We start from the raw sequence: 13,795 nt of genomic DNA, 5'->3' as shown, positions 1-13,795 counted from the left end.
TATATAAAGAAAAGAAATAAAAGAACTTGTTATTGAAATAAATTAGAATATTTTAAAATTATCTTTAAGTAATTTGCAGCGTCTTGCAAGTGAGTACCGAGTGTGGTGTGTTAGTTATAAATTAACAAGTGTAATTAGAAGCATTATATAATAATAAATAAAATTAGCATAAACCACTATTTTTATTTATTTAAAATAGAATTTAAAAATGAAATTAAGTGAATAAAATATATACAAGTGAGTATTTCATCAAATAAATGACATATTTTGATATATAATATTTTATGGTCATTACTATAATAAATAAATAATTGGATATTAAATATAATAGAATAAGATAAATATTTATTAACTTAAGAATGATGTGAAGTATTGCACATAATGTCTAAATAAGAGAATATAATTTTTTTAAATGCATAAAGAATTTTTGTTTGCTTATTAGAGATTAAATTTATAGCGCATTACAGAATAAAAGAATCTCTTCATATTATTCATGAGGTATTATTAAAAGAAATGATCGTGCACTATGACAAGGTATATTGTGCCCATTACTCGGGTTAGAATGTTTCTCCAAGTCCGTTTTCTTTAATGAAAGACAATATAAAGTCCTAGTCTTTCCTAGTCTTGAATATTTATGATCCATGAAATACCCTCCTAGGTGTTTATTCCGTTTGTGCATCAGTGGACACTACCCAAGCACATGGTATACAGTTTCTCTCTTCTCTACAGTATCTGCAGTCTGAGTTGGATTGAATTCCTAACTTCGATAGGTGATTATTCAATCTTTAGTGACCGGTCATTAATAAACGCAATAGGTATACCATATACTAAAACATTTTATAAAATAAATAAATAAATAAATAAATAAATAAATAAATAAATAAATAAATAATGAATCTTCTTATCTTCTTTTTACACATATTTTGTAGCCCTAAAAAGGGCTGTTTTGATGAATTTAAAGTTTGATTTTTAAAATTATTTTTTTGCAGCAGTTTTCTTGACTGATGTTTTTTTAACGGTAGTTTTTTTAGGTTTTGCGGCCGCTTTAGCTTTTGTAGAAGTAGACTTTGGTTTAGCTGGCTTAGCCTTAACAGATCCAATCTTTTTAACACTTTTAACTTTAGCTTTTTCAGTTTTTTTCTTTTCAACACTCTTCTTAGCTGCCGCAGATTTCTTAGGTTTTTTCTCTCCAGATACCTTTGCCTTTGACTTTTTAGTACCTGCAGATGATGCAGTAACCTTCTTCTTCGTAACACCTGATGGCACCTTCTTTTTCTTACTCTCGACAGACGATTTAGGAGACTTAGCAGCAGCAGCTGATAATTTAAATGAACCAGATGCACCTTTTCCTTTTGTTTGTATCAATTTGCCATTAGCTACAGCAGTTTTCAAATATTTTTTAATAAATGGAGCCAATTTCTGGGCATCACATTTATATGTGGCACTTATATACTTTTTAATTGCCAACAATGAAGATCCGCTGCGTTCCTTCAAGTTCTTGATAGATGCATCAACCATTTGTTGTGTTGATGGATGAGATGGAGCTGCAGAAGGTTTTTTTACTTTTGTTGCCTTTTTAACAGCAACTTTCTTTTCAGGAACGGCAGTTACCTCCTTTGGAGAATCTGTATTTGCAACGGCAACAGCTTCAGACATATTTGCTTTTTAATATTCCGTAATATTCTTACTTATGAATATTTTTTCGCATTTTTATGGTAGCTTAGCTCACTTTGTACGAAGCGCCGAGAAGAGCGCATTTATAAAAATTGTTCATTAATACATATTTCTACTGAGTTTGAAAAAATTTTTCAACATTTATTATTAATTTTAAATAGACCAAGTAAATTAAACACAATTATTTAAATCAAATTAAGTAAAGAAGATATTGAATATTTTATTACATTCATTTTTATACTAATTATAATTATATAAAATATATAAAAATTGGTTTAAACTTTAAATTTTGTAAATCTATAGTTGAACTTGTTAATAAATTAGAATATTTTAAAGTTATCTTTTGTATAATTTATATATTAAATTATTTATTAAATAGTTTATTCAATTCTCTGTTAAATTATATATATGGTTTTATATATTTCATATATTTATAAATGCAAATTTAATAAAACACGAGATGCATAAAAACGTCAGTTTTAACATTTTGAATGCTTATGTTTTATCCTATTTTGAAATATTAACTCAATTTATATAAAAGTTTAAAATTTTAAAGCACTAATAGAAATAATTATAAATAAATATATTGTATTTTAATTAGAATATAAGATTATCACTTTTAATTATATCAAATAGTGTCTATTTGAGATTAGATATCCATCCATAATGTTAACATGTTACATTGAATTCGTTTACTTTAAAATATGTTTTAAGATTTTCTATACGTATTATTTTTAAAATTTTATTACAAGTTTTAAATAATTTTTAATCATGTGAAAAATTATTATATATAAACGTTATTAATAACATATCAGCAATTAAATTTATAGTTTTCAATATCATTCGAATATAACAACTGTACGTATCCTACTTAATAGAATTCATAAAAAAAAATTATATCTACATACATGATTAAAAATATATAAGAATGAAATCATTTTACTTTTTCTTTTATAATTATAATTTAATCATTTAACTTTGACTATTATAAGTATTTTATTAAATATGTATATTTAAAAAAAATGTTCTTTTTATTACTTTATAATTAAAATAAAATTAAAATTAGATGTGCGTATTCTAACATTTTTATAAGGAGTGATATACGACATAAAATGTTAAAATTTAAGATGAATTTTTTTATAAACTAACATGGATATGGATAACATTTAAATAGATACTGAAGTATATATATAAACTTGCGGCTGCAATCTTCCATAGTCATTCCTAAGAGCTAGTTTTAGTAGGTTCAAGACTCACACAGTGGCTTCGGATGTTTTCCATCTACTGCCATAAATCTTTTATAAAATATAGAATATTTTATAAAACTAATTCAGATACAAATTTTAAAAACTCTACCTTTAAATAATTTATCTATAATAATAAATATTACAATACCAAAATATTGAAATAGTAACTATGATAATAATAGTAAACATTTAGGCCGTGTGCGAGTTCGAGTATATTTAGGGGAAATAGTCAATTATGTCGGTATGGCAGCGATTGTTGGTACATACCAGAATTTCTAATGAGATAAATTAGGTGTTACCATTTTGAAAATTTTATAAGATGTTTAGTAAATAAATAAATAAATTTTAAAACTTTTAAAAGAAAAATAATTATTTTTTATATGTTTCCTTCTTTATATTATGAATATTAATGTTTTTTAATAATTGTATCACATTTATTTAATAATAAATACAAATATTTGGCACAAAATTATTAGTTTCTTGATTTCAAAAAGGTAATTATGAAACTTTATGCTATTGACCTGGCAACGTTATTTGTTTTGTACATTTTTATTAGTAACAAATATAATATTAATATTATTGTAACTTAGATTATACTACCTGCGAAGATTTATGTATCTATTTACTGATACGCGAATCTATGATAAATATTAAAAAATTCTTAATAATATAAAGGGTTAGGCGATTGAAGTGTTACAAATTACACAGAGATATGTTTGTCAAACTGATATTGCCAACTACGTCAAATTCATATGAATGACAGCTATTTATATTGTTTACAAATTACCACAAGCATTTGCGTCTAAGTTTTATAGAACTAATATTATTCGAAATGGAATTAAAAAATAAGTGTGATTGCATTATATTTGGTTGGAAAATTACAACTAGCTATTGTGCTTGAGCTCAAATATCTCAATGTGAATAAAATGTTTGTGTATCGTACCTTAAATCGTTATAATAGCTCAGGCAGAGTCACCAAATGCTATAGTGGTGGACGAAAAAAAAACAGCAACATTGCCTAAAATGGTTCGGAAAGTGAAGGCTCGACTTAAACGAAATCCATGTCGTAGTACTAATCAAATGGCCAAAGAACCGATAATATCTGAACGAAGCATCTGACGCATTTTCCAAAATAAGCTCAAGGTAAAGCTTTAAAAGTTCCAAGGCACAAGATCTTGCACCAAAGCAACAAAAAGTTAGACTCGAATGAGCAAAGGAGTTGTTACGCTGGGCCAATTTGGAGAGCAAGTTGAGAACTAAAAAATAAGCCAGTTTCGATACGCTGAAGAAAGCTTTTATTCAGGAATAGGCCAAAATACTGGAAGATCACAGCCATAGTCAAGACAAAAGGTGGCCACATCAAGCTAGAGTGAATGGATTGTGAAATTTTAATTATTTTCACAAATTTTTGTAATTTGAATCAATAAAAAAATAATGTGATCGCTTGAATAGGTAACACTTCAATTATCTAACCCTGAATAATAAACTTGCATTCTTAAAAAATAGTGGCACAGCGAACCTGATTTCTAGGAAGTCAATTGGAACGCATACACACTCGTATGTATAAAAACTGGTTAATACCTGCTGCCCAAAAACAAAAAAAAAAATTATTACTATGTAGCAAAACGCAGTGTTAAGTTATACACTAACAATGCTATGTATTTTATCTGTTATGTAGGCTGATTTACAATTTTCGAAGATTTCGATTTCATGAAGGTCTTCCAGGAATGTAACGGAACAGAAGGGCGAGGCAAGAAATGATTGATTGTTAAGTGTTTTAAAGTATGGCTTGTGTAAGTTAGTAGGGTAGGTATGATAGTATGTACAATATTTATATCAATTGATTTAATGAAATACATTTTCTTTAATAAAATAAATTTTGTCGTCCTGAAAAGGACGGATTAATTGATAGTTAATTCTCCACGTATATGTATTCGTATTTTAATAAATAAAATAAAATAATTTAAGCCTTCTTTTCTGTTTTCTTTGGCAAAAGTACAGCCTGAATGTTTGGTAGTACACCACCTTGTGCAATTGTAACACCAGACAATAATTTGTTCAATTCTTCATCATTACGTATGGCCAACTGTAAATGACGAGGAATGATTCTTGTCTTCTTATTATCGCGTGCTGCATTGCCAGCCAATTCAAGAACTTCAGCAGCCAAATATTCCATAACGGCAGCTAAGTAGACTGGAGCACCTGCACCAACGCGTTCAGCATAATTGCCTTTACGCAATAATCGATGAATACGACCAACTGGAAATTGTAATCCAGCACGATTTGATCGTGACTTTGCCTTGCCTTTAACTTTACCACCTTTACCACGACCAGACATAGTTGAGTTGAGTTTCTAGTAGTTGAGATTTATAAAAATTGGATCTATTTTTTTTTAATGATCTGATGTTGTTTTGTTGATTGGAGTTAGTGCCTGTTGGTACCTTTACTCCCTTTTTTTTGTGAACATCTTAGTTATGTTCACTGGGTCAATCTGTTGTCTTCATTTTTAATACTTTAAATTGTCCTTAAAGTATTAGACTTCTTAGGTCGGCGTACCTGCCCTTTGTTCGGTGATATCCTCTGGGCGTTAACATCTTTAAAGTTGGATTTCTGTGATTGTCCACCTTCTGAAATAGTTTCAATGCTTTGTCCTTGATGTATTTCTTTACGGTTTCTATTTTCAGATCCTTATGTATGTCCGTGTTCCTGATGTATGAAGGGATATTGAGTATACGTCTTAGTGCCAGATTTTGTGCTATTTGTAGCTGGGCTATGTTAGTTTTTGCTGCTTTTCCGTACGCCACGCATCCGTATAAGAGGTTGGGTCTTATTATCTGCTTGTAGATTAACATCTTGTTTTTGATGTTTAGTTTTTTCCTCATCATTGGTTGTAGTGATTTTAGCAGTCCGCTGCAAATCATTCTTTTTTCACGTATGTGAGGTTTCCAAGTAAATTTTTTGTCAAGTAAAATTCCTAGATATCTTACTTTTTCTTTCCATTCTATTTCCCTGTTGTTAACCCTTAGTTTTTGTGGATTTTGAAACTTCTTCCTTGTTATAAAAATCGCTTGTGTTTTTTCGACGTTTATTTTGATTTTCCATTTTTTGAAGTATTTTTCCAGTTCCTCTATGTATCCTTGCAGATTTCTTGTGATCTGTGTCTCCTTTTTGCTGGAATACATAATGCATGTATCATCGGCGTAAAGAGATAATTCGTTTCTCTGTGCTTTGGGAATATCCGCTGTATATAGATTATACAGTATTGGTGATAGGGGTGATCCTTGAGGGACTCCTGCCTCTATATTCTTTGTTGATGAGAAGTGATTATCCAACCTTACTGTGAATTTCCTATTTTGAAGGAAACTTCCGATGATCTTAATTAAATCCAATGGGATTTCTTGTCTTTGCATTTTGACTATTAATCCGGCATGCCAGACTTTGTCAAATGCTTTTTCTATGTCGAACATCACTATCCCTGTTGATTTCCGTTTGCTCAGTGCTGTTAGGATATTTTGTGACATTCTTGCTAGTTGAAGTTCCGTTGAGTGATTTTCCATAAATCCGTATTGCTCTGGAGGAATTAGTTCTTTCTCTTTGACTGTGTCTTTCAGTCTGGAGAGAATTATTCTTTCCGCTATTTTTCCTATAGCTGGCAACAAACTTATTGGTCTCCAATTTTGTGGAAAAATTAGATTTTTCCCCGGTTTTGGTAGCACAATAATTGATGATTTTTTCCACGTCTTTGGAAAATGTCCTTGTTGAAGTACAGTATTTATTATAGTTGTGATCCTTCCTATTACTGTATCTGGTAGATTCTTTAGGCATTTGTTATTGATGCCGTCTATTCCTGGAGCTTTCTTTGTTTTGAGATAACTTATAATCTGAAGTATCTCTCCTGGATCAGTTGGTCTTATGTTATTATCACATTCTCGGGCTAGAATCACTTTAGCTTTTCTTTCGATCTTTTCTTCCCGTTCCACATCATCGTCAGGGTCCGTGTTCTGCATGAATTGCAGCTGGAGTGAGCTTGCAAATGCTTCTGCTTTGTCTTCTGTGCTGAATTTTATCCCTTCTTCACCGTGTATTGGTGGTATGTTCATTTTATTCTTAAATCGAAAGTATTTATTGAGACCCCAAAAAGGTTTGTCACCTATTTCTAAAGTCTCCATAAAATCCTCCCATTTTTCGTTCTGGAACTCACTAATTTTTTTCCTTATTATATTTGTGAGTCTGTTGCCTTCCATTCTTGTTGCTGGATCTCCCGTTCTTTGCGCTCGTTTGCGTATCCTGTTTCTCCTGGTGATTAATTCTTTTATTGTCCTGGGTAAATCAAAGTAGTTACGTGCTTTGATTTGTTGGGTCCTTGAGCTGGTGTTTTTAGCTGTTATAATCTTTTCATTTAAGAGGCTGATGCTCTCTTCTATATCTTCTGTATTCGTGTTGAATTGTTCCCCTTCTAATAGTTCTTTGAACTTTCTCCAGTCCGTTATTGTCTTCATTGGCATGGGTATGTCAATGAAACAGTTCTCGATTGTGAACACAACAGGTTTGTGATCTGATGACATTTCGTCTAAAACTTCAATATGTATATTGTAGTCAAAGTTTCTTGAGGCTCCTATATCGATGGTGTGTCCCCTTCCATGCTGTCCAAAATGTGTTGGTTCTTCTGGTACATGTAGTTGAATATTGTTGTTCAACATGTATGCATCTAGTTTCCTTCCTGCCTGATTCGAGCTGAAGTCTCCCCATGATTGGTGGTGTGCGTTTATGTCTCCTGCTAGAAAAGTTGCATTATCTTGTTCTAGCAGGGCATGAAAGTCTTCTATGAACTCCTTTGCTCTGGGAGGTCTGTAAACTGAAGATAGTGCAAAATCCATATTGTTGCATTTGATTTTAATTGAAGTTGTTTCTAGTGCTTCTAATTCTATTGTTGTAAGGTGATGGGGGGATTTCGTTTTTGATGACTATTGCGGTGCCACCCCCTCGGTTTTGTGTCCTATCCCTTCTGTATATTGTGTAGTTCGGAATCCTCCAATCCATTGAGGGTTTAAGAAACGTCTCCTGGAGAAGTGCCACGTCTATTTGATATTCTCTGAGGAGATGTCTGAATTCTCCTTTCTTGTTTAGAATGGAATTCGCATTCCATGTCAGGATTTTAATATGGCTTCTACTTTCCATTATGGATTTTGTTAGTCGCCATCATTGTGCTGAACATGGTTTGCATCATGTTCTGCATCATAGAGTTCATTTGTTCTTGCATTTTGACAAAGAACATTTCCATACTTGGAACTTGAGGGGTAGGTTTAAGATTATTTGTGCTGGTGTTTGTAGCTTCCGCGTAAGATTTTTTTGTACCCATTTGAGCACTTGGTCTTTGTGTGCTTTGGGTTGGGTTGGTTTTTATCCAGCTAGAGTTTTTAGGATTTTTAGGGCAGCCTCCATAACTAGCTGGGTGTTCTCCACCACAGTTAGTACATTTTGGCTTTTGCTCTTTTGGTCGTTTGCAGTCTTTTGTATGATGTTTTCCTGTGCATTTCACACATCTGGCAGTTGCTTTGCAATTAATGGCGGCATGTCCGAATTGCTGGCAGTTATGGCATTGGATTTGACCCTTTTTGGGTCTCTGTGCTTCAATTGTTACTTTTAGGTAACATAAACTTGTTATATTAAAAATATGTTTCTCCTCTTTAGGGAGACGGACTTTTAGAAGATTGGAGGTAGTGGCTCCAATCTTCATGAAATAGCATTCCTCGGGGTGGAAGCCTTGTGCTTCTAAATCCTCCTTTATTTCTTCTGGTGTCAGGCCTTTGAGACCACGAATTACTATATTTAATTGTTTTTCCTCCGGGAGGAAATAGGTGTGGTATTGGACTTTCGTTTCCGTCAAATACCGGGTTAGTTGTCTGTGGTCATTAACAGTTTCTGGATAGATTTGTATACCCAGGTGCACTCTTTTAGCGGATGTCATTTTAATCCCGCGGTTTTCCATTGCTCTGCGAATGGCATTCCACTGGCTAGGTTCCCTTAGAATGATAGGGACTGGTTTAACTGTTTTGGGCTCCTGATGGGATACTGGAGCCTGAATCGTGTCTTCTGCATTCACCTCCTGAGGTGTCCTTTGCTCGTTTGTGGATGTATCCTTGAGCCTTTTCTTTTGAATATTTTTTTGTCGTTTAGACACAACCACAGTCATTTCTGGGAATTCTTCGTTGTATTCCCGGTCTGAGTCAGACGACATTTGTTCATCAGACTCTGATGAAGTTTCTGTACTATCCGATCTTGTGGGTGATGGTGTATCCCGTCTATCAGATTTGGAAGGTGAAGGACTGTTTGTTTTACGCGATGGGGAAGGCGATGGAGAGTTCAATTTAGTCCGTTTATTGGACTTTTTTGGGGAGGTATTCAGAATATTAAGTTTTTCTGTGAGGGCTTGGATAGTTTTGTTAAGAGTGGCCCTCTCGGAAAAATAGAGTTTTTCCATCTCCTGCTTTGCGGCCCTTTCGGCCGCTAAGTCCTTCTGTAAGATATCGACCATGGTCGACAACTTATATACTTGTTCATTTAATGACTGTAAAGCTGAGTCCATTGAGAATTTATTTAATAATGGGGTTTTTAATATTTAATATTTTAGTAATTGTATGTTTTTGTATCCTAGAAAACGTCTCTTTTCTTATTTTATTTGTTAATTAATTTCTTGTTTTTTATTTATTTGTTAAATTAATTTTGATTTGATTTTTTTTGTTTTTTCTTTTAATACCTATTTATCAGGTATGCACAACACTTTTTTTTATCACGGTTGGTTAATTAAGATAACCAATTTTTCTTTTTTTAAGACACCTTTTCTTTTATTATTTTTATTATCGTCACTTTCGATTTTTTTTTAATTTTCTTGTATGCAGGTATACACGACACTTGCCTGAAATTTTAGGATTTAATTTTTATCGTCTCTGGCGATTTTTCTCTTCATTAACACTTTTCAGGTATACACTACACTTCAGTTGCAGTTGCAATTCTTATTTTTTAAATTATTTTTGAATGTTTCTTCCGAGAATTTAAATTTAATCTTATTTTTTTTTTTATTACACTGTACTGTAGCTGATTGCTTGCGCTTAAATTTTAAGACGAACCTTTCGTGTTCGAATTCAAATACTGAGTGTTTGTTTTTAATGATGCCGACAAATTATCTCATATACTTTTTCTAAACGCAATTTAAAATAAAAAATTGCTTTAAACTTTCGTTTGAAAAATGTTTATATAGAAACGGAAATTGCTCCAAATCGACGATTAAAATTTAAAATCAGAAATCATGCCACCAAAAACTAGCGGAAAAGCAGCCAAAAAAGATGGAAAGGCTCAGAAAAATATAACCAAAAACGATAAGAAGAAGAAGCGCAGGAGGAAGGAGAGCTATGCTATCTACATTTATAAAGTGTTAAAGCAAGTCCACCCCGATACTGGTATATCATCGAAAGCCATGAGCATCATGAACAGCTTCGTGAATGACATATTCGAACGTATTGCTGCTGAGGCTTCGCGCTTAGCACACTACAATAAGCGCTCCACCATTACTAGTCGGGAGATTCAAACTGCTGTTCGTCTTTTACTTCCCGGTGAACTGGCTAAGCACGCAGTTAGTGAAGGAACAAAAGCTGTCACTAAGTATACTAGTTCCAAGTAAATTGCGTTATATCAAACAAACACCACTTATTCAAAAGGCCCTTTTCAGGGCCACAAAAATATTCAATTGAGTTGATAATTTATCTATATTATAAATATGTATAGAGCCCTGAAATTATTTACGAAAACTGACAGGCTTATCAACACCGCGTTATTGAATCTCAGAATGGTTACAAGCTCCTCGGGGAGGTATGCAGATCTGATAAAGTTATAAACAATAATCCAGACAAGGCGTAAAGAGGGGTTAAGAAGAAACCTCGTAGTTAATAGAAAGTAAAAGTGCTCAAGTGCACTGACTCAACTAGCCTCAACATAATAATAATATAAATATGATATATATTTTGTTTTTGATATTTCTTTTAAAAGGCTACTGATAGAAGAAAAAAATAAAAAAAAACTTTGACAGTCTCTTCATGAATTATCAGCTATCGTTTGGTTGTTAGTGAATAAATGATTCAATCAACAAATTAATTTCTGTCGGTTTTGAGGATCTTACAGTTTTTTAATCATGGATAATATAACCTGCTAAATAGAGTTAACTCTTGAATTAACGAGTCTTAATCCTTATCATCAGTCTTAGTACTATCATCGCTTTTAAATTGATATATTCTATATTTACATTCGTGCTTTAAATTTGAAAACATAAATATAGTATTTGTTCCTTGTCATTCATTCTATGATACCATACAATTTCATGGGATAGATAAGCTCTTTTACAACTCATTCCTTAAGCGTTCTTTTAGTAAGTTCAAGTCTTACATTATGGCTTCTGATGCTTTCTGCTTACAGCAAAAGAAAAATAAAATATATTGATTCAATTAAATGTTATGACGTGAAACATTCTATGTCTAATGATACACTATATGATACTAATAATAGTATACATATGATGCTAACATTATACATATTAATATATGTTATGCTACTTCTAATAGCAATGTCTATACTACATCTATATGATATAATTTATCATTATCTCTTTTCTTTGAATAAACTTACTATGCAACAATTGCATTTACATTTTGCTTATTTTATTTTCGTAGTCAAAAATAAGCAATTGAAAATAGTTAAGCAATTTCAAACCCTGGATAAGTCATGTCATTTATTTATCTCTTTTCTTTATATAATTTTGGTCCTGAAAAGGACCGATTTTTGTATATTTATAAAATTATATTGCTTCCAATCTTAAGCACGTTCTCCACGAATACGTCTAGCCAATTGAATATCTTTTGGCATAATTGTAACGCGTTTGGCATGAATTGCGCATAAGTTAGTATCTTCAAAAAGACCCACTAAGTATGCTTCGCTAGCTTCTTGAAGAGCCATTACAGCAGAACTCTGGAAACGTAAATCAGTTTTGAAATCTTGTGCAATTTCACGGACCAAACGCTGGAATGGCAATTTGCGAATCAAGAGCTCAGTACTCTTTTGGTAGCGACGAATTTCACGTAAAGCTACAGTTCCTGGACGATAACGATGTGGTTTTTTCACACCTCCAGTAGCTGGTGCACTTTTACGTGCGGCTTTGGTAGCCAATTGTTTTCGTGGTGCCTTACCACCAGTCGATTTACGAGCAGTTTGCTTTGTACGAGCCATAATTTATGAGATATGTTACAATATGGTATTTTAAAAAATAGCGCAATTGAATAGCTCAATTTTCTCATCATACCTGGATGTTCTGTTTCAACTATTCACATGTTTTAACATTCATTGTTTCTCATATTGCTTATTCTTTTTGTTTTGTTTTCTTTTGTTTTGTTTTGTTTTACTCAATCTTTTTCATATCTTTCATAGTGCTTATGTTTTCTATAAATAGTCGTCAATCATCCGTCGTCACTTCATTTATTGTTTGAATTTGAATTCGAACGGTTCTACCATATCTATAAAAATTTAAATACAAAATGACAGGTCGTGGTAAAGGTGGCAAAGGATTAGGAAAAGGTGGTGCTAAGCGTCACCGCAAAGTTCTTCGTGATAACATCCAAGGTATTACGAAACCAGCTATCAGACGTTTAGCTCGCCGAGGCGGAGTTAAGCGTATTTCTGGTTTGATTTATGAAGAAACTCGGGGAGTATTGAAAGTATTTTTGGAAAATGTGATCCGTGATGCTGTTACATATACAGAACATGCCAAAAGGAAGACTGTTACAGCCATGGATGTCGTATATGCTTTAAAGATACAAGGCCGTACCTTATACGGTTTTGGAGGTTAAGCAAATAATCAATTATTGATTTAATAATGCAATAATATATTGCCCAATGGTCCTTTTCAGGACCCAAATAATCTTACACTTAAAGAGATAAATTTACATACATTAAGACTGAAAAGTTTTCGGAAATTCTCATTTAAAATTCGCGCGCTGTATATTTTTCGATATTTTAAGTTTATGTAGTTTGGCAGCACTGTCCTTAATTACTATGCCAAAAATGAGCTCGATCTGTCAGACAGTTCGTTTACGGCAGCTGTTGAAACCAGTTCACCTCAGTAGTGCGTTGCGAAATGTCTTCGACGGTCGTACGACCGTCCTGGAAGGCTTTGTACCACTCATAAACTTGAGTTTTCGATAAAACTGATTCCCCATAAGCCTTTTGTAGCATTCGCAACGATTCTGCACACGAAATTTCGTTCGAAACACAAAATTTGATGCAAACTCTTTGTTCAATATTTTTTTCCATTGTTTTTTTCGCAACGCCCTACTGAGGTGAACTGGTTTCAACAGCTGCCGTAAACGAACTGTCTGACAGATCGCGCTCATTTTTGGCATAGTAATTAAGGACAGTGCTGCCAAACTACATAAACTTAAAATATCGGAAAATATACAGCGCGCGAATTTTAAATGAGAATTTCCGAAAGCTTTTCGGTCACAATGTATATATGTGTTGGTATTTTTCTAATATTATAAAAAAAATAAAATTTATTATTAGCTTGATCGATTGATGTCTGTCGAGTATAATTGATAATTAAAATGATCAGTTTAACAGAGTCCAAAATATTTATTATTATAATTCTCAATTTCTTTGTTACATTAGCAGTATATATGTGGACTAGCTTCTTACGGGCTTAATTATAATTCTCATTCAATTTTTTTATAGAATAAGATAAATAGAACTGACGTATATAAGTAATTTGCGGACTGTTAGATATTGCAGTTTGAAGTTTCCACACAATGGTGTGAAAATTTTCTCCATTCATTCCT

The 13,795-nt window shown here is 32.5% G+C and overlaps 5 protein-coding genes across 5 annotated transcripts in view; 2 read left to right on the top strand and 3 right to left on the bottom strand.

The window, feature by feature from the left end:
* LOC119677249 (histone H1-like) overlaps positions 1-1,706 on the bottom strand; it is a 2,376-nt gene extending 670 nt beyond the window's left edge. The window contains exon 1 of the mRNA XM_038088521.1: positions 1,003-1,706. Coding sequence (XP_037944449.1) covers positions 1,003-1,656 — 654 coding nt within the window. The 5' untranslated portion in view covers positions 1,657-1,706. The remainder of the gene's footprint in view (positions 1-1,002) is intronic.
* Positions 1,707-4,884: 3,178 nt separating this feature from the next.
* LOC119677248 (histone H2A) lies at positions 4,885-5,259 on the bottom strand. The gene has a single exon (XM_038088520.1). The coding sequence runs from the start codon at positions 5,257-5,259 to the stop codon at positions 4,885-4,887; it is 375 nt and encodes a 124-aa protein (XP_037944448.1).
* A 4,946-nt stretch (positions 5,260-10,205) lies between these two features.
* LOC119682998 (histone H2B) lies at positions 10,206-10,647 on the top strand. The gene has a single exon (XM_038096589.1). It carries the CDS (start codon positions 10,228-10,230, stop codon positions 10,597-10,599), a length of 372 nt encoding a protein of 123 aa, XP_037952517.1. The 5' UTR covers positions 10,206-10,227; the 3' UTR covers positions 10,600-10,647.
* Positions 10,648-11,756: 1,109 nt separating this feature from the next.
* LOC119679116 (histone H3) lies at positions 11,757-12,292 on the bottom strand. The gene has a single exon (XM_038091297.1). The coding sequence runs from the start codon at positions 12,192-12,194 to the stop codon at positions 11,784-11,786; it is 411 nt and encodes a 136-aa protein (XP_037947225.1). The 5' UTR covers positions 12,195-12,292; the 3' UTR covers positions 11,757-11,783.
* Positions 12,293-12,459: 167 nt separating this feature from the next.
* Positions 12,460-12,874, top strand: LOC119679119 (histone H4-like). Its single transcript, XM_038091299.1, has one exon. It carries the CDS (start codon positions 12,500-12,502, stop codon positions 12,809-12,811), a length of 312 nt encoding a protein of 103 aa, XP_037947227.1. The 5' UTR covers positions 12,460-12,499; the 3' UTR covers positions 12,812-12,874.
* The last annotated feature ends 921 nt before the right edge of the window (positions 12,875-13,795 follow it).

Source organism: Teleopsis dalmanni, chromosome 2 (assembly GCF_002237135.1).
Source record: "Teleopsis dalmanni isolate 2A chromosome 2, ASM223713v2, whole genome shotgun sequence".
In the NCBI taxonomy this organism is placed as follows: domain Eukaryota; kingdom Metazoa; phylum Arthropoda; class Insecta; order Diptera; family Diopsidae; genus Teleopsis; species Teleopsis dalmanni.
This window is presented reverse-complemented; position numbering and strand designations above follow the sequence as displayed.